The following is a 20,798-nucleotide window of genomic DNA, read 5'->3' as shown; positions in this document are numbered from 1 at the left end:
TATTTTTAATGCAGTGTTGTATTTTTCTCGTTATATATATCATTAATATATTTTTAAATGAATTTATTTCAATAATTTTAGAAACAAATCAAATCAAAAATTAGAAGTCACTTTAACTTTTAATTATCATAAATCTATTATAAATTTTAAATATATTTTTCAAAAAGATTTCACAATTTTTTATTCACATATATTGTTTAATAGTAACAAAATACAAATATTATTAACATTGAAGTAAATATATCTTATTAGCTTTATTACTATTCACTTGTTTAAAGAGAAAAATATATAAGTATAACAAAGAGCAAAATATTTTTTATTCATTTTTATATTCTATTAAATTTTTAAAATAAGTAAATAAAAATAAAATTATTATTATTCACTTAATTTAATTATTTTTCTACTTATTAACTTTTCTAAAGAAGTGAATTTTTTTTTTCTTCTCATTGTTATATTTTTATTTTTCTCTCACAAATTATATACAATGTTTCATTGACTAATTCACCAAAAAAAACAGATATTAGTGATCCTAATACTTAGACCCGTGGCTAAACAGCGGAGGATTTGCACCAGACAGTTTTTCGAATTAGTTAATGCTAGATAGACATCTCCGGTGTACATACAGTCCAGGTTCTCTAGATTGAATCTGCACCTCAAACGTGTAGAAATTTGAGCGACTTTTTGTGATAAGCGAAAAGGGGTTAGTGTAGAAATAGTCGGAGTCTAATTTTAATTCTATAGAGGCTATCGAATATCTGAAAATGGGTGGATACGCACTTCTGATCCCCGCTCCTTACCAGGGCCACATTAATCCCATGATGCAGCTCGCCTGGAAGCTCGTCTCTGACGGCTTCCTCGTAACTTTCCTCAACACCGATTTTAGTTACAACCGAATAATGCAATCCAGGACTGGAAACCCTAACCCTAACCCTAGGGATGGCATCAGGATGATATCGATTCCTGATGGATTGCCTCCAGATGTCGAACGAGCCAACATCCCAATTGTGTTGGAAGCATTAGACAAGAGCATGGCTCCATCGGTCATCAAAATGGTCATCGAGGAGATAAATGAGAGGCCGGAAGATACGATTACCAGCATGGTAGTAGATGCAATGATTTCATTCGGGCTGAAGGCGGTGGCCGATTTCTTTGAAATTCCTATCTTTGCTTTCCACGCATCGCTTGTTGCAAACTGCGCCATTCGCTACTTCATCCCCAGCCTTGTTTCTCTTGGTTTGCTTGCTCCGGATGGTAAGACGGAATAACAAATCCTTGTCTTTTTTGGTTGTACTAATCGGTTTTTGTGGGACTGATTGTGTTTTGTGTTATTGGAGCACCGAAAGAACAGAAAGAAAGAAGCTATATTTCCTCCATGCCGCCCCTGCGTGCTGAAGATCTTCCATGGTCGTTCGGCGGGGAGAAAATGTATAAGAGATGCATCAGGATGGGAGAAAGTTTAAAGCAGATCAAACGTGTCCTCAGCAACTCCTTTTATGAGATTGACGGTCCAGTGGTGGATGAGTTATCGAGAGAGGTGGAAGTTTACCCAATCGGTCCTTTGATTCCTTCCGAATTTCTTAAGGGCGATGTGAGGAGCACGACCATGGCCCTCCCAAGCTTCTGGGAGGATGATTTGGACTGTCTAGATTGGTTAGACAAACAGCCTGCCATGTCTGTGATCTACGTGTCATTTGGTAGCCTGGCTGTGTGGAGCCAAACCCAAGTGGATGAGTTCGCAGCGGGTTTAGAGGTCACCCAGAGACCATTTCTGTGGGTTGTTCGATCGGATCTAATGGAGGGCAGCAAACCCCTTTTGGAGGAAGGATTTCTTGAATGCGTGAAAGACAGGGGTTGTATAGTTTCCTGGGCTCCACAGTTAAGGGTGCTGTCTCATCCATCCGTAGCTTGCTTTGTGACTCACTGTGGATGGAACTCTGTACAGGAGAGCATCACCATGGGTGTACCCATGCTCTGCTCCCCATATTTCGTAGATCAGTTTCTTAACCGCACATATATTGTCGATGTCTGGAAGATTGGACTGCCATTAGAGTCGAACAAGAGTGGAATAATAGAGAAGGGGGAGATTGTAAAAGGCGTTGACAGATTGCTTGCGGGAGAAGATGGTGCAGAAATAAGGAAGCAAATCACCAAATTAATGAGAACCAGTAGAGATGCTGTCAAGGAAGGAGGATCCTCATTCAACAGCTACAGTACATTTCTACACCAGATAAAGAAACAGCTTGTTGACTGACAGATATTTCGGTGTTTGACTGACAGAATTTTTGCTTACTGAAGTGGGGAAATATGGATGAGGGTAAGTGGTGATTCAGTTTAATTGAATTCTGCAATGGTGAAATTTGTGCGTTTATTTATTTAGAAGATGGGAAATTTGGTGATTCCGTTAAATTAGATGTGTCAGAGTCCAATTCGTGTAGTTATTAAAAAAATCAGTGCAGATTTCAAGTGATACAATTTTATGTACAAATATCAGCCTCATGTTTATTTATTTTCATTTGTTTTATATATTGGATATGTGAAATAGTAGACAAGTTTTATAGTTAGAAAGACTGTTGCTACAATGTTATTGTTTTTAAATTTGCATTTGTTTTTTAATGTATTGTATAGCAATTTGTAGTTAAATTTGTATTTGTTATTTAATTAATCAATTGATAATTACATTAACAATTAAAATTAATGTTTTTATTTTGATTTTCTTATTTAAGTTTTATTCCTTTATATTCTAAGACCAATTTTTTATTTATAAGTTTATGTTATCTTATAAGAAATATAATTCATAAATGATTCACCAAGTCACTTAGTTTCATAATACATTCTTGTAAAATTATTAGAAATAAATAGTTTACTATAGTACAAAATTATGTAATTTGTGGGTCTACTAAGTTATGTCATTGGAATGTTATTAATTTTTAAGCTAATCAATTATTTTTATAAAATTTCATTCTAATGAATACACATATTGTAACTTTTCATAATCAATTGCATCTCACATTCTTAGACTAAAATGAAAAATTGAAATACACCCTTTAATAAAAATTTCACTTTTATCACCTAAGAAAAGCAAATGCTTATGAATAAAAAATGGTAACAAAATAAGCGATATCTCCCATTTACTCGAACAAACAATAAAATAAAATCAAGACTTCTTTATGTAGGAGCATTCTTGGTTGGCTGACAATCCTGCATGTTGGGGTATTTTGGCTTTGGAGTTAGAGAACTCAGTTAGTGAAGAGGTGGTACTCAGTCAATATAGGGTTGTTCTTGGTTACTATGTTAACTGAGTGATTCGGTTAGTTTAGGCAATCCACGATGCTTGGGACACTTGATAGATGATGTAAGCTTGGTTTACATTGGGAGCTCGATATTAGTGTTGTCCGACTTGCTCAATCAGTGAAGGGACTTGGTCCATGAAGGAGGAATTTGATGTATATTGTGGCTTAGATTGCATTGAGACTTGACACTAGTATTTCTCAAGTTGCCACTGTTAAAGATGGAGTTTGGTTATCCTTGGTGTAATGTTGATGCTTGGTGGTGATTTCTTATACTTAGTTTGGTCTTGGTCTCTATGGTGCCTGAGTTGTCTATGAGCTGACTTTTGGCATTTAATTTGGGTTGTAGGTAGTTAATGAGTGTTGCAGCCAACTTGTCACTTATCGAAATATTTAATGTAAGGGTTTATTTTATTTTTTAATGAGCTAGGCTGACTTGTGGCTTAGTTGAGTATAAGTAGGGTTATCTTGTGGAGTCTTAAGGCAAATTGCAGATGAGATAGTATAGTCATTCAACTTGGATAAGAGGATGAAGTGTAGGAGAAAACTTTGAGGTGGTAGTAGCTGAGGCTTCGAAAACCATGATATTTCTTGGTGGGCTTTCGAGCACAAGTTGAGATTTCCTTGGAGTTTTCTATCAATGTGTGGCTCTGGACTAGCTAGAATTAATATTGAGTTAGATCTTGAGGGATCTTGTAGAACTATTTTTGTAATTGCTTTTGTATTTGGCCCTAACCTAAAAGGCCTTAAAACTATGCATATTGTACATGTAAATAAGATTTTTGTGAATAATATCTTGAGAATTGGCATCAAACCTTTCATTGTTGTTGTGTTTTTGCTGTGTGGTTATTTGTAGGAATCCAACTTACCTCTAGTATCAGATTCTCACTACAATGTGTGGTATCAGACATCAGTTTTTCTTGAGTGTAGACTGAGTGCCAAAGTTGTGGCAGTTTGCACTAGGACTTCAGTGAAGGTTGAAAGAGAAGGTTGATCTTGTGGAGATGATTGATCTTCTAGATTTTTGGAATTATTGCCTTGGGTTTGCAAAGGATATTGGAAGATACCTCCAATAATATTGGACCCTAGCGTGATTAATGATCTTAGTGATGTTGTGGAAGAAAGGATCTTAGAGAAGACTAAAGTAGAATTTAGATCTGAGATGGTGCTGATGAAGAGTGATATGATTGTTGAGATTATAAGTGTTATAGGTGGTGTACCTCAACATGTAGGTGCTAAAGATGGTCATGAGGAAGGTGCTAAAGACTTTGAGGTTGTCAGATCAAGTGGTGACGATAGAACTGATCATGTGGAGAGACCTATGGGAAATAGGGATGGTCAGTTTGCTAGGTCTAGATCTTAGTTGAAGTTGAAGCATATGATGGAGGTTTCTAATTTCTCAAGTACTTTTAATCCTTAAGATGTAATTGATTGGATTGGTGAATTTGAAGACTATTGTGAGCTTGAGAATATTGATGATCCACTTAGAGTAAGGTTGGCAAAAACTAAGTTAAAAGGACATGTTGCTCTTTGGTGGAAAGAAATAGAAAGAGATTGAGAGGAGGAAGGTGAAATCAAGATCACTAGATGGAGGTTGATGGTAACTAAGTTGAAGGCTAAGTTTATTCCTACTAATTATGAACTTGAATAGTTCAAGAGGTTGCAATATTTGAAATAGAAAGATATGATTGTGAAAGATTATATTGTGGTCACGGAGTTCTACAAGTTGACTATTTATTTTGGCCATAGAGAATTGTTAAAGAAAAAGGTAGCTTAGTACATTAATTGTTTGATATTCAATATCCAATATGAGGTTGACATGTTCAATATTGATTCAGTTAACGGTACTTAATAGTATGCCCTAAAGGCAGAAGATAAGTTGAAGAGGAAAAGTTAAGGTAATTCCAAAGGGAATGAGAAGTAAGATAGTTCGAAAAAAAGCCAAACCAAGTGCTAAAGATGAAACAAAATGTGTTAATCAAAAGAGAAGGACATGTAGAGGTCAGTTTAAAGGTAATTGCTATGGATTTGGTGAAGTAGGACACAGATTTTATGAATGTCATAAGGCTGGTAAGATAAGGGCTACTATTGTGAATGAGGTTGAGGATCATGATATTCAACCTAAGAAAGGAGACAATTTACTAGCTAGGTGAGCACTGATTGGTTAGAGGACAATAGAATCTTTTCATAGGACTATTTTCTTTAGGTCTTGTTGTAAGTATGGTGCTAAAGTCAACAAGGTGATTTTGGATGGTAGTAGTACTAACAACCTTGCTACTGAGGATTTTTATAAAATTGGTTGGAAGCATGAATGCTAATGATATTCCTATTGGGGAAGTATTGTAGATATGTTACTATGATAATATGCTACATTCATGACTGAGTTTGTCATTGATGTCAACATAGCAGTTTTCTGTGGTATCTAAGAGAAGAACAATGAAAAGATCAAGTTGGTACAGACAAATAGTTGAGCACTCTAACCATCCAAAGTTATTGCAGATGCTTCTGAGTATCTAGTATATTTAGTTAACATTGAAAGAGGAAATGATAAGTCTGGAAGAAGTTATGTAATTTTTGGTGATGCCTATTCTGAGATAGAGTTTATAGAGGCATATTTTGGTAAACTTGTTATATCTCTTAGCAAAATTTTTACTCTAAGAATCGAGGTTGAGGACGTGAAGAAGAAATGTTGGTGATGACATGGCTAAGCTTTCTCATCATAATATTTCATCTACAAAAAGTTATTCAAGTTGCAAAGCGGAAGGTTAATGTTATCAATAAGTGAAACATGTTCTTAGTATGGTCCTATAATAATTAATTGAGAAGGTCTAACACTTGATTCAGGGAATTCTTTTGAGGACTTGGTATAAAGGAGGGACATTTTCCTCTATCATGGTATGGAATGATATGCTTTGATGATTGACTATAAGTAGTAGAGAGTATGGAATGAGAAGTTGAGCAAACCAATGCAGAAGTGAAGGAAACTTCATAGTTGATGTTCTATTGAGTGATCAAAGGTTTATGACGTGGTTTGCAAGGTATGACAGTAATTGGTTCAATTGATAGAACAAAGGAAAGAGGAGGATAATAGTAAATTACTTTCTTGAGCAATGAGCTCTTCTTGTAACTAGAATTGCATGTTTGGGTAGTGGGCTCTTCTTACATACATTGTACCACAACTCCTTACAGGGTTGAAATCTCCTAATATGGATTCAAAGTCTCCTACTAGGGACTCATTTTACTAAATGTTGTAGTAGAATCCTAATAGGGTCCATCCTCTAACAAGGAATATTTATATTAGTACATCATCTTCTGAGCATCGTTCCCACCAGGGTTTCCCTAGTCAACATATCTAGTGTAATTGTCTATGTGCATTTTATTATGGTTTCTATTTACTTTGGTTGAATGGTTAAGCTTGTTTAAAGAAAATAAAATTTTTAATTGTTGGATAATTGATTCAAACCTGGGCCCCCCCATTTATCTTGGTGGACTATTGTTTCTAATAAAGATGTAGTTCAAAAGCTTGTTTGAGAAGAATGGGACATTATTATCCTTATAGGATTGGCTAGTTGCAAGGTGAACATGCTTCAATGGAAGGGAGGGAGTAGTTCCTTATTGATTTCAAGATTGGGTACTATTATAAGGAGCAAGTTTTGTCAGATATTATGGACATGAATAGTTTTCATTTATGGCTTGGTAGACCTTGGAAATATGATTGCAAGGATATGCATGATTGCATCAAGAATGTATTTATAATTTTGAAAGATGGTAGGAAGCATTCCATTATTCCTTTACAAAATGAAGAGCTTGGTGTGAGGAAATTGAGTATTGACAGTCGAGAAGAGTTCAAGGATTTCGAGAGGGATAGAGATCAATGTGGAAACCAAACTTGTGGAACCATGAGGATGGATGTGAAGAAGCATAAAAAGATCAAGGGAAAGAGTGTACTTATTTAGGACTTGGAGGATATGTATGTAAAGAACCAATTTGGTATTTATGTATTGAATCTTAGAAGATGTTCTTCCATCTATTAAGAATATCTTTTCAAACCTAGACTATGTGATGCAAGAGCATCCTTGGTTGCCTACCAATCCTACATGTTGTGGTATTCTAACTTTGAAGTTGGAGGACTCGATTAGTGTCAAGGTGGTACACGGTCAATATTGGGTTATTCTTAGTTGCTATGTTAACCAAGTGACTTAGTTAATGAAGGCATTCAGTGATGCTTGGGACACTCAATAGATACTATAAGCTCACTATACACTAGGAGTGTAACAATAGTGTTGCTTAATTTTCTTAGTCAATGAAGGGACTTAGTCTTTAAAGAAGGAACTCGACGTATACTATGGCTCAATTTGCACTAGGACTTAGCAGTAGTATTTTTTGAGTTGGCTTGCTCGATGATGGACCTTGATTATGTTTGGTGGAATTTTGATGCTCAGTGTTGGTTTTTGACACTCGGTTTGGTCTTGGCCTCTATGGTGCCTGAGTAATCTATGAGCTAACTTTTGGCATTTAATTTGGGTTCTAGGTAGTTAATGATTGTTGCAACCATCTTGTTGCTTATGCAAATATTTAATATAAGGGTTTATTTTAATTTTTAATGAGCTAGGATAACTTGTGACTCGGTTATGTATAAGTAGGTGTATCTTGTGGAGTCTTAGGGTAGATTGTAGATGAGATATTATAGTCATCTAGCTTGGAGAAGAGGATTAAGTGTAGGAGTGAACATTGAAGGGCTAGTAGCTAAGGCTTGGAAAACTAGGAGATTACTTGGTGGGATTGCGAGCACAAGTTGAGATTTTCGTAGGGTTTTCTATTAGAGTGTGAATCTAGACAAACTAGGATTAGGATTGAGTTGGATCTCGAGGGATCTTGCACAACTATTTTTTTAATTTCTTTTATATTTGGCCTTAACCTGAAAGGCCTTACAACTAGTCATATTGCATTTAAACAATTATTTTATGAATAAATTCTTGAGAATTGGTATAAGATCTTGAACAATTTTTGTGTTTTTGTTTTTTGGTTATTTGTAGGGATCTAGATTAGCTCTTGTAGGGGTACCTTTTGATTCTCACTGCATCACTTCTAAATATGAAAACTATATCCTTCACATATAAAGATGAAAGAGAAACAATAATCCTTCAAAGACATGCTTGTTTTGTTATAATTGGCATGGGAATAAGATATTTACATAATATATCAAGTAAAAGTTAAATATGTCCATGTTGCTTCAATCTAGCATTCATCAAATAATTTTATTCATTCTACAGTGAATTTAGTGTTTCATCATATTTGGAAAAAAATATAACCTATAATTCTCATTTTGCGATTGAAAACTTGAAATAGGTTTCTTCTTCGAAAATGTCCAATTCTTAGCCCTCTATATAACATATCATGAACCAATATTTTCATATATTGCATGAAGTTTGAAGTTTTTTTGAATTGTATGGTTCTTCTAAATCTTATAATATTGAAGTTGAAAGAAAATTTAGAGCTTAGTAGACTCATTGAAGTCATCAATTGTCTTACCCTTTCATTTTGATAAATTTTAAAGACCACTTTCAAAAATCTCAAAAAAATTCCATTAAAAAAAAATCCTCTACATTTTAATAAAAATAAAAATGTCATAAGTAAAACTGATGACTGCAATATTTTGAGCACACACACGCTCGTGCAAATGCGCGCGCGCGCGCACACACACACACACACACACACACACACACACACACACACACACGTGTGTATAAAGATTACCTCATGTATATGTGTGTACACAAGGACACACATGTATATATGTATAAAAAAAATTTGTTTATTAACCATAACTGATAATGTAATTGGTAATGGTATGAATGCATGTAAAATAGTTGTACCAATTGTTATGTTATCATTGATGTCAAGTCTTAGTTGGCTAGACATTATGCTAACTTGATAGAGACCTATATCATTTTGATTGATGAAGATGATTTAAAAAAAGTATGTTGAAGAAAAATTTGATAAGAACAGTATTAAATGGGAAATTGAATGAGTTGGATAGAGATAATATAATGTTCATTTAATTACTTTATAATCAAGTATCCTTGTAATGTATTGGGCTACACAATCTTAACTGAGTGACAAGGTTAACAAAGGAAGTTTGTATTCACCAAGAGACTATAATGTTTAATGAGTAGTTAGAAAAGAAAGTTTCAACTTGATTATTTCCCAAGAAAGTTTAGTATTAACTGAGTACTATAATACTTGCTTGAAATTTCATGTTCACTGAGTGACAACTAGAAGTAGAAGATGAAAGAAATGGAATTTGAGGCCAACTTTTGATAACAAAATGGAATGTTAGAGATGTACAAAGGCATGAGTCAAATTTTGTTGCAAGATAAATGAATGAGAAAATTCAATAAGGAACTAGTGATGGATATTAAAGAAGGATAAGGAAGTGCACAAAGTTCTATAAAAGCTTTATTTTCTATGTGGAAAATTTCCTTGAGTCTAAGAACGATGATTTTTTTTATCGGGTAATAAATAGAATAATATGGAAGCATGTAGATAACTATTTAAGGAGATGTTCAAGACCGTTTTAGGTTATTGATGTTGCTGGTTTTAATTGCTAAACTAGTTGTTGTACAAGATATTGAAGGGGTTGAAAGAAGATTGTGGAATGAAGAAGAGTTGAGAAAAATGAAAGATAAGGAGTGAATCTTTTATAGTTGAGAGGACATAGAAAAGCGATTAGAATGGAAGATGAGAAAGAAGACCAAATAGAAAGGAGATCCAAACAACCAAAGTTAGTGTTGCACCTAAACATATCTTTTTTGCACTATTACATTTTAATCAATGTAGCATAAAATATTTTATACCAAGTTGATCCAACAATTTGTTGTAATTATAAATGGAAAAATTGATTAGTAGTGTTTCTATGTCCTTTAGAGAAGGAAACTCTTTAGATAGGATCAAGGAGTGATAAGATCTAGATGATATTTTGGTTATATAAATCGTTTAACAAGGTCACATTAAAAATGTATTTGTAACCTTTAACAAGGTTGGCCCCTAATAGAGCTCACTTTATAAGAGTGAAATCTTTGGGTTGCCGATTCTAGGTTGTTTTTCCCTTCACATGATTCTTACATTAAAAATCTTGGTGTCAATTATGTGAATGTTGTTATGTTGCAAGTTTTCTTGACATATTATTTTTGTTTGAATAAAACTTGATAAAAAATTAAGTCTATGGTTAGTAATAAATAAGTGATGTTGTTGTTAGATGGTTATAATAGAATAGTGAATGAACAATTTTGAGTAAAGTATTTTAATGTGAAATGGAATGAATACATCGAGTGAAATTTTATGATGATTATGAATGTTATTTAGTACTAAATCTATTAAAAGGGACTACAAGATAAGTGAAAATAACTTATTCACCCCCCCACCCCCTCCTTTGTTATCTAATAATTCGTATTAGAGCATAGTTCTTGGGAGAAGAAGTTGAAAAGAGCTTGAGCTAAAGATAAAAGATGTATACAAGAGAGGTACCAAGATTGAACACAAAGAATTTATAATCATTGAAGGACATAATAAAGTTGCATCTATCTTGAATTAGAGATAATGTCACACATTTGTTAGAAAATGAATACCCTACCCATGATGGTCCACTAAAATTCAGTAGATGAATGAGAAGAGAAATCACAATACCCCAATGATTGAGATTACATTTGCACTTGAAGGATTTTTTGAGCTTGAAAAGAACACATATGTTTTCAAAAGTTGAACAAGGCATGATATGGATTGACACAAGTACTAAGAGCATGGTATGTAAGGTTACATTCTTATTTGATTAAAATTGGATTTTATAGAACAAGTGAGAGCATTTTTCTATAACTTAAATGTGAATATGAAGGTATGGTATTGATTGCTAAAGTATTTTTGGAGGAAATGACATGTTATTTAATATAATTTCTGATCAAATTAGTACAAAATTTGAAATGTCAATGCTTGGTGAGATCAATATTTTCATTGGATTACAATTTTATCATATATATAAAGGTCTAAGTCAGACTCAATCTAAGTATATGAAAGAAATAATAAATGTTTTTGGGATGGATGAGCTTAAACCAATCGATACACCTATGGTGACTTGAGTCAAATCATAAAAATAAGATACTATTGCAGAGGTAAATGAGACACAATATATATCTAAAATATGTAAGTTACACTATGTTGTCCATAGTAGACTAGATATTGCAATTAATGTTGGAATTATTGTAAGGTTTTCATTTAATCCAAAGGTTTTTAGATATTGTACTTTTTCATCTAATAATATAAAAAGTACAAGTGGTGGAGATTTTATTTTTAGGAGAATGATCAATTACATGGATAAGAAAGAAACAAAATTGTGTTTCACAATCTATTGTTAAAACTATATACATGTTGCTACTACAATTAACTGTTCAAATATTGTACAGGTTAATAAACTAGTGAAAGGTATCAAAGAAGAGGTGACCAAACTTGTTACTATTTATTGTGATACACTAGTTCAATACTTAATTCAAAAAATATGGTGATGCATACAAAAGAAAAAAAAAAATCTTTCAAGTTTCATTACTTGAGAGAGAATGTAAAATGGAAACAAGTGAAAATTGAATATGTGAAGTCTATAGAGAATTATTTTCACATATTTACTAATCCATTCCCTAAGAATTATTTTAAGTATCTAAGAGGTAACTCAAGGGTCTTGTCCTTATCCAAAATTTATTACATGAAGAAGAATGTTGCATCTATTCATGGATGAGTCATAATATATTTGTGGAGTTGATGCAAGAGTTCACACTTTAGGAACATTTATGAAGTTGTCAAGATGACCATCATGAAATTGATGAAATTTGTACATGCAAGGTACAAACATAACTATAGGATTTAATACATTTCATATTGAAATTTATAATGGCCTTTGACATTGTTTTCAAATGGAGAGAAATATATCAAAGAGGGAGAGAATATGTAAATTTACAAGAAGAAGTATATCAAGGAGGAGATTATCAAATGGTGAAGTATAGCCAAAGGTGGAGAGAATTTGAAATGGGGAGAAGTAAATATGAATATTTAGATAAACCAAATAAGGTCATATATAGGAAGCAATGTTGAGGAAGATTGGTGTTGTTTAACATACGTACCTAGTTATAGAGAACCTATTTATGTCAAAGGGATAGAATGTTAGCTCCGATTGATTGTGAAATTAGTAATTCAATGAATTGATGTAAAAGAGTCAAATTATTTGTTATGTTATTATTTATGTCAATTCCTAGTTGGATAGACATTATGGTAAATCAATAGAGTGCTACATCAATTTTATTGATGAAGAGGATTTGAAGAAAGTATGTTGAAGATAGAGTTGATATGTACGGTATTCAATGGAATGAGTTGGATAGTGATAATACAATATTGGTTTGATTATTTTATATACATGTAATATTGTAATATATTGAGCTACACAAGCTTAACCAAGTGATAAGGTTAAAGAAGAAACACTATATTCACCAAGTGACTATATTGTTCACCAAGAAGTTGAAAATTTAGTATTTTTTGAGAAACTTTAGGATTAACCAAGTGTTATACTACCTAGGTGAAATATTATGTTCACCTAGTGATAACTAGAAGAACAAGTTGAAAGAAATGGAATCTAAGACCATGTTTTGATAGAAAAATGGAATGTTGGAGGTTTTCAAAGAAATGAGTCAAAGTTTCATGTCAAGTCAATGACTAAGAAATTTCAATATCAAATGATGGAGATTAATGAATGATAAAGAAGTGCACAAAAATCTAATTTCTATGTGGCTAAATGAGATTAAAAAAAAAATTGATTGTGTGGTAATAAATTGAAGAATCTTAAAGTACAAAGACAACTATTTAAGGAGATGTTCATTATAGTTTTAGGCTTTTGATGTTGATAACTATGTTGCTAGTTTTGATTTTTAAAGTGGTGATTGTGAGAACTATTGAACAATTTAAAAGAAGTTAGTTAAATGAAGTGAATAGAGTAGAGTTAGGGAAGAAGAAACAAAAGGAGTGAATCAGCCAGTTGAAAGAACAAAGAAAAGTGTGATAGTAAAAGATTGGAAAAAAGAATGAAGAGATAAGAGATCTAAGCAAGCAAGGTAGTTCTATACCTAAATAGATTTATTTTCACACTATTGCATTCTGATCATTGTAGCAGAAAATATCATAAACCAAATGGACCTAACAAGCCTATGAAATTCTATTTGGTAATGTCAATTGGTGGTGTGTTTAAGTCCTTTATAGTAGGCCACTCTTTAGATAGGATCAAGTAGTGATAAAGCCTAGATGATCCTCTAGTTAAATCCACTAACAAAATCACATTAAAAATATGTTTGGTACCTTTAACAAGGTTGGATGCTAATAAATCTCACTTGAGAAGATTAAATTTTTTGGGTTTCTAGTCCTAGGTGGTTTTTCGCTTCACAGGGTTTTCACGTTAAAAATCATCATGTCAATTGTGTGAATATTATTATGTTGAAAGTTATTTCATGTGTTATTTTCATTTGGACAAGAATTGGTTATAACTAAGTTTATTGTCAATAGTAACTAACTGATATTACTGTCATGTGATTATAATATAATAGTGAATGGATACTTTTGAGTAAAGTATTTGAATTTAAAGTTGAATGAATACACCGCGTGAATATTTATGATGATTATGAATTTTTATTGTTATTAATTTTTTTAAAAGAGACTTTAGGATAACTAAACATAACAGATTCCCTCCCCCTCTCCCTTCAATTATCTAATAGTGTCTGCAAGCATATAAGTACATGTGTGTGTATACACACATGCCTATATATTAACCAACCTATAAATACATCATTTCTTGTCAAGTTGTGGTTATTCAATTTTTCATTATAATTTGTGGTAGCATGGATGTTAATTGAAGAGATGACATAGTCCTTGGGCTATATATTTTATCCAATTCTTGGTTAAGGTAATTGCTAAATATGGGTTCGAAAATAAAATTTGAAGATAAATGATAGTAATTTAAAATAATTAATTCATAGAATATATCATCAAGTGAAGGTTTTCTTTGGAAATATTGATGACATGTGATGTATTATTTTTATATCCCAATACCAACAACTATTAAATTGAAATACATATTGATTTGAGATTTTTGTTAACATGAAGAAAATAACCCAAAATACACATCCATAATAGCATGTCTCTTACAATATATTATGAGAAGGTTATTCCTAATATGGAAGTCATTTGTAAAGTGTCAATATAGAGTCATAATCAATCCTAAGAGTACATTCAAGTCACCAAAATATAGTTCCATTCACCTTCATATTTTAAAACATATTCTCCTTTGAAATTGAGCAAGATACAAATAAATGCCATTAACAATCATTGGAATCACATTAAGGCTAAAAATATTGAAAAACTCCAACATTAATATATGGCTAATTTGTGGTAGTCAAATTTGAATAAAATCCAAAACTCATATGTCCTAATTCTATGTACCCTTCAAAATATGTTGAATTTTGACATTGTTTAAGCTACAATGGACTTCCCTAAAAATATGTTGAATTGTGACATCATTTAAGATATCAATAACATATTAATGAGGGATTTGATATTTTAGGATTTTTATTGTAAATTTAATTGTACAATATATTTATACAAACATGAGAACCACCCCTAATACCTATATTAGTGATCTTATCTCTATTGATATTCAAATTAGCTACTAAGTCCTAAAACTCAACCATGTTAAATATCTACCAAGAAGTTATTATTTTGAACTATAGTGGAAAACCTTTCTAATATTTTATTTGTAACACTATCTATAAATCATGTGATTCTTATCAAACAACCCAAAGAAGTTTATTTTGAATAGTTATTTTAGGTGGAATTTCTTTTACCATTCCGCTTTGGTATCTTTTGATGATGCTTTGAGGTAAAAATGAAAGTTCTAATGAATTTGATAATGGGAACTCACTAAGATGAATTCATTAATTAATCACATTGACACTAGGCTATCCAAAAAAAGATATCAATATAACTCAAGTTATATTATAAAATCTGAAATAGGATGAAGGAGTGTTAATAATTAATCCAAATTATATCAATTAAGTATGCAATCATGTCTTCTTTTATGAAATGTTAATCAGTAGCTTAAAGATTTGTAATATGAAAGTAAATTTAAACCAATGGTCAAATGATAAGAGTAGAATAGATATAGGCACTAAATGTATGCAACTACAACAATTAAGATAGGTAGCTAGGTTTGTGGTAGAAGACAACACTTAGGATAAAGCACTTACCCTTAAATTTCCAAGAGAAGACCCTTTTTTTTCTTTTAAAATTGTAGATTTGAAACTATGACTATAATTCTAAGTGTGGATCTATACTAGGGGGAAAAAAATGGAAAAACCCTATTTTTTAGACTTGGGAGAATAGGTTGATCTAAATATAAGTGTTCAAACACTTTAGGGGAATACACACATATTCTTAGTGAACTATAGAAAAATCAAGCTAGGTTCTCCAAAAGCTCTTGACAAGTAGTTTTATATCTGTAGTCACAATTCTAATATATTGACCCTACAGAAAACAATTTTTTTTTTGGGGGGAGGTATTGCCTTGGTCAATCAATATATTCAGGAATAAAAATTGAAATAAAATGAAATGTAAAGCATTAAAGGAAGCTAGGAAAATGTAAATCTTCACCTCTCTTGATAAAGCCCACATCAATAATTGCAATGAAGGATTGAAACATCTTATTAAATACAATAAATATACCAAAGCCACATTATAGATCCATGGACATAAATGTGCAGCAAAGAGGAAGAAGATGAATGACATAATGTAGATCTCCTCACTTAATGGTCCATAAAACAATAGAACCTAAAGAGACAATGCTCCAAAAGGATTCTTGAATCTTGAATGCTTGATGAAATTGAAATGCCTTAGAAAATATGATTTATTGAGTGCTTGAAGTTTATTAAGAGTTCATGTATTTGAATGTTAATGGTGATGTGAAAATGAGATGCCTAAGATTCCTTTTATAGTAGTTTTCATGTGCAAAAATAAAGCAAGCTGATAGGGTGAATAGGCAATAGTGGGTTAATCTTTTTCAAAGGAAGAAATTCCTCCAAAATCATGCAACTATGAATTTTCAATTTCTTAGCTTCTATAGAAAGTGTTTTTAAAGTATCAATAGAAAAAATTTAGTATCTATCAAAAGTAAAAAAAGTACAAGTTTCTATTGAAACTATTCATGCCACATAGTTGTTAATCTCAAATTGGTTTTAACATATGAGTGACTACACTGTTAGTCATATTCATAAAGTGCATGCCAAGTAAGTAGTGTATGTTGAGCATACATTGTTATATAAAGCATGCCGAGAAAGATATATAGTATGTGCCAAGTACTAGTATGTGCCAAGAAGATAGTTAGTGCCGAGTCACTCTAGTGTTGAGCAAGTTAGTATATGCTGAGTGATTCAGATATCAAGTGAATAGTGGATGCCAAGTCAAATGTCAAAAGCCATGTTAAAACATTGAAGATATAGTGGATGTCAAGCATCAAAGGCTTCAAGTGCCAAATAAATAGTTCTGGACATAGTTGTTTGTAATGGCATACACTCTTATGTAAACTATTTTTGGGTTGACTTAAGGATTATTTTGAAATTCTAGATGATAAGAACAAATCTATATTTATAATCCCTATAAAATACATGAAACTAATTAGATTGAGGGATGAATTAAGAAGAAAAATGGGTGAGTCACAATTGTTGATTCCTACCTAACCTTAGGTCACCAAGGTTTTCTTAAGGACAAACCTTAAGACTTGATGAGCGAAGAGAGAAGCTTTCATGCAGAGATAGAGAATTCATTGTGACTAAAGAGTTGTGATTAAGATGTGAATTGTAGAATTAGTTAAAGAGAATAGAGGAAAGAAGAGAGGACAAAAGTGATACATCTTATTAGAGAAGATCAAGCATACATTACAAAAGAGGCAATCTATTATCTTGAAGAGAGGTGCTAACTAAAGAATCAAGGCTGAGACACTTTAATAGGTGAATCAGTAAAATCTATTAACCAAGTGTTTGAGGGATTCCTAAGTTCTTTTAGCTATTTTTAGAATTAGGGTTTCAAGGTTCTGTTTTTGTCTTAATTAGGGTTTTTCTTAATTAAGTATTTTTAATCTTCTAGACTAATGAATGCTTATTTTTGGAAGATCAAATTGGTTCTTCCTCATCTTCCCTCACTGTAATGGTGGCCCTGAAACTGGTAGCTTTCAAGTTACAAGGTGCTTAGGCAAAATCATGCTTCCAAGATGAATATTCAAAGATCTAGGACACTGAACTTAGCCATATCAACTAGAACACCTTCTTAGTGCTATGTATCAAACCAACCAAGAGGATTTGATCCCAAAAGATTATCAAATTAGGGAGGTTGTTCTAGGAAAACTTGTTGTGGCTACTAGCAAATTAATGGTTACAACAAGAACCAAAGAAGTGTTTAGGCATTTAGAATAGGATGAGATTGAATTGATAACCCTTCGGAAGCATAATGATATTCTAAGGGGATATCTAAATGAAGTAATTGATCTTTTGGATCCTAAAAATCCTAAAGAGACTCTAAATTTATGACACTTGAGAAGAAAGATAAGGAGAGTATACAACATGATCCATTTTTAAAGGCTTTTCAGCAATTGAGAGAAAGTTTTGAAGAGAAAGGTGTGCAAATCATACAAGGAAATCTTAAACTACTACACCATATGTAGAATAATGCACATAAGCTAGTTTCTATATTGAACTAGGATTCTGGGTTAATGGATGAAGTACATACCTTTGGTAAAGACCTATAAGTGTTACAGTCAATAAAATGTCAAAGGTATCAAATGTTAATGAATGTATATATAGTAGATGAGTTAAGTAAAATAGATGACTAGATAGAGAAAATTGTAGATGGCAATAAAGTAATAGAAACATTACATGTAGATATTCATAAGCTCAAGGATCAAACCCAAGAGAAAATTTTGGATGTAGAGAGCCATTAAAGTAATGCTTGCTTAGACATTTTCGAAGATGATGCAAGGGATAAACTAATAACTATAGAAGCAATTGTTGAATAATTTTGAAAGACTTTTGAAGAAGCTTCCCCTAATGATGATATTAGACAAGCATTTAAGATAGAAGAGGCATTGCTAGATTTGAATGTGAAATTGGGAGATTTTGCAAAGACTTGCATCGAGGTGGGAAACTATAGGAAAAAAGTGAAGGATAAATATGAAGCTTTATATTTTCTAGATGCAACCCAAATCATTGAGATTATAGAGGAATTCAATAGAAAATATTGAAACATAGCTCTGGTATGAAGGGGAACATAAAGAAAAACCTAAACTTTAGTTTTGACACTTGGTAAAATTTTGCATTTTTGAACCTACTTCTGAGGTGTGCAAGCTTTTAAGCTTCTAAGGTGCAATAGGTGTGATAGGTGCATTGCTTCTAAGGTGCACTTCTTTTTAGGTGCACTAGAATTTATAGAAGAATTCAGAGGTGCACTAATAGTTAACTGCCATTTCTAAATATAGAACTTTCCATGCATTAGAAATGCATTCTGACAATAGTTTAACGACTACAAACATCCACTGAATATTTAGATTCTATTTTTGGCACCTCTAGAGACTCCTAGATCATCTAATGACTTTCTTCTTCTTATCTTTTCATGCTCTATTCTTTTAAAGACATTGAAATGCTGATGCATCCATTTAATGATATAAATAAGGATGGAGTCCTACTTAGCACTAGTTAGAAAGTTAGTTTGTACAGAAATAGATTTGTTTTATTAGTTTAGAAGCATATTTTTGCATAAAGAGATCTCTCACTTTCAACAAAAATTGAGGAAAATATTTCTTATAAATTCAAGAATGTAATATGTATTTTCAGTTGCCATTATTTTGGGGCAATAATATATATAATTTTGGTGCGCTTATTCTAAATGTAGGTTTTGATAAGAAAAATAGGTTTTATAGGGATCACAAAACCCAAGAGTTCTTACATAACAAAGGGCCATAAAAAATTCAAACAAGACAAGAAATAGAACTATGGCCAATAGAAATGCTAGATCAAAATATAAGCAAAAAGCCAAAGAAAAAACAACAAAGACTAGGAAAACCAAAGATAGAACTAGATAAACCTTCACTTACTCCTTTGTCTTCCTATCAAGGTCCTAAATGGTTTTTGCCAGTTCATAGGCTTTCTAAACCTCCTCTACCATTTTCTCTTGGTTCTTCACACATTTATAATCCAAGTGGCTCTGGGTTATGTCTATTATGGTATCCTCTTCCATCCTCTCTTCTGTCCTTTTCCTCATTCTCCACAACAAAACCCCTAGATTTTAGCTTACCAGTAAGGGTAATAATATTTTCAGTTATAGATTTTAGAATAGAGTATCATTGGTTAGCCATGTTGTGATTGTAAGTCTCCATATTATGCATCCTTTTGTCAACCAACCTGATAGGATCCCCCTAGTCAAGCAGATTCCCTTGCTTAAGCATCTTCCCCTAGCTTTCCAACTATCCCATTCTTTCTTTTACCTCCTCCAATTCATGAAAAAGACATTTAGTTGATCTAAAATTATCAATCATGTTATTTTTGCATTGTTTATCAAGTTCATTCCCACCTCCCTCATGTTGTTAGTGATGGCCACCAGTTCCAGTTCAATTAATTCCTCCAACTAGATCTTGCTCTACTTTTCTTCAAGGATTTGGAGATTCATGACCTCTCCTACAATCCTTGTCTTTGAGGTTCTGGCATTGAAATTTTTCCAAGCCATATGCCTATCTTTTATAACCACCTCTCTGCTTCCTTCCCCCATTCTCTCCTTTTCTTGCTCCCATAAGAGAATTGGAGAGGGAGGCAACACTTAAATCTTTGGACTAGAATCAATTTTCCCCTCTACGGGAAAATAATCCTCTTTCATCCTCCTTTGCTTCTTTTTGGGGTTTCCAACTTGCTCCTCTCTATTCTCATCATCCTCTCCCTTATTCTTATCTTCCATATCCATGTCTCCTCCTTCCTCATTATACTCATTTTCACCCTGATCAACAGATTTTGATCCATGACCCCTAGGGCTTTTGCTGCATAGAACTTTACTTGGAGTAGGAATATCCTTATCTTTACCATTGGACTTATTTCTAGATGAAAGATAATCTTTCTCCTCCTCTGAGCTTATACTCTGAACATCTTCCCAATCAGAGGAGAAGTTAGAGCTCCCCATCTCCTCATATGAAACCACATCATGGGACAGGGATTTACTCCTAGCTTGGGCTGTAAAATGTTCATAGATCAATAGAAGTAAACCCTCATGTAGGGCAAGGTTAGCACTAGGTTTTTTCTTGTACCCTAAAATGTTCTTGTGCATGGAAGAATACAAATAAAAAGGAAAGGAAACCTTAACTCCATAACAAAAATGATTGAGAAAAATAAAATGATGGGTTCT

The 20,798-nt window shown here is 32.6% G+C and overlaps 1 protein-coding gene across 2 annotated transcripts; it reads left to right on the top strand.

The window, feature by feature from the left end:
• The first annotated feature begins 618 nt into the window (after positions 1–618).
• LOC149533924 (linamarin synthase 1-like) lies at positions 619–2,532 on the top strand. Of its 2 annotated transcripts, none has more exons than XM_089803696.1 (2): positions 619–1,251; positions 1,344–2,532. In XM_089803696.1, exons 1-2 carry the CDS (start codon positions 762–764, stop codon positions 2,249–2,251), a joined length of 1,398 nt encoding a protein of 465 aa, XP_089659822.1. In that variant the 5' UTR covers positions 619–761; the 3' UTR covers positions 2,252–2,532. The 2 variants fall into 2 exon arrangements, with proteins under 2 accessions (XP_089659822.1, XP_089659821.1); XM_089803695.1 differs by having other exon boundaries at positions 1,335–2,532.
• Positions 2,533–20,798: the final 18,266 nt, after the last annotated feature.

This window comes from Cupressus sempervirens, chromosome 10, assembly GCF_028749045.1.
Source record: "Cupressus sempervirens isolate cs-2001-9-10 chromosome 10, ASM2874904v1, whole genome shotgun sequence".
In the NCBI taxonomy this organism is placed as follows: Eukaryota; Viridiplantae; Streptophyta; class Pinopsida; order Cupressales; family Cupressaceae; genus Cupressus; species Cupressus sempervirens.
Note: the sequence above shows the minus strand (reverse complement) of the source record. Positions and strands in the feature narration are given on the sequence as shown.

Excerpts from the sequence above, each read along its gene's own strand:
- LOC149533924 (XM_089803695.1), top strand. The coding sequence starts at position 762 with ATGGGTGGATACGCACTTCTGATCCCCGCTCCTTACCAGGGCCACATT. Across the intron at positions 1,252-1,334 it reads TGGTTTGCTTGCTCCGGATG|CACCGAAAGAACAGAAAGAA; the intron begins GTAAGACGGAAT and ends GTGTTATTGGAG.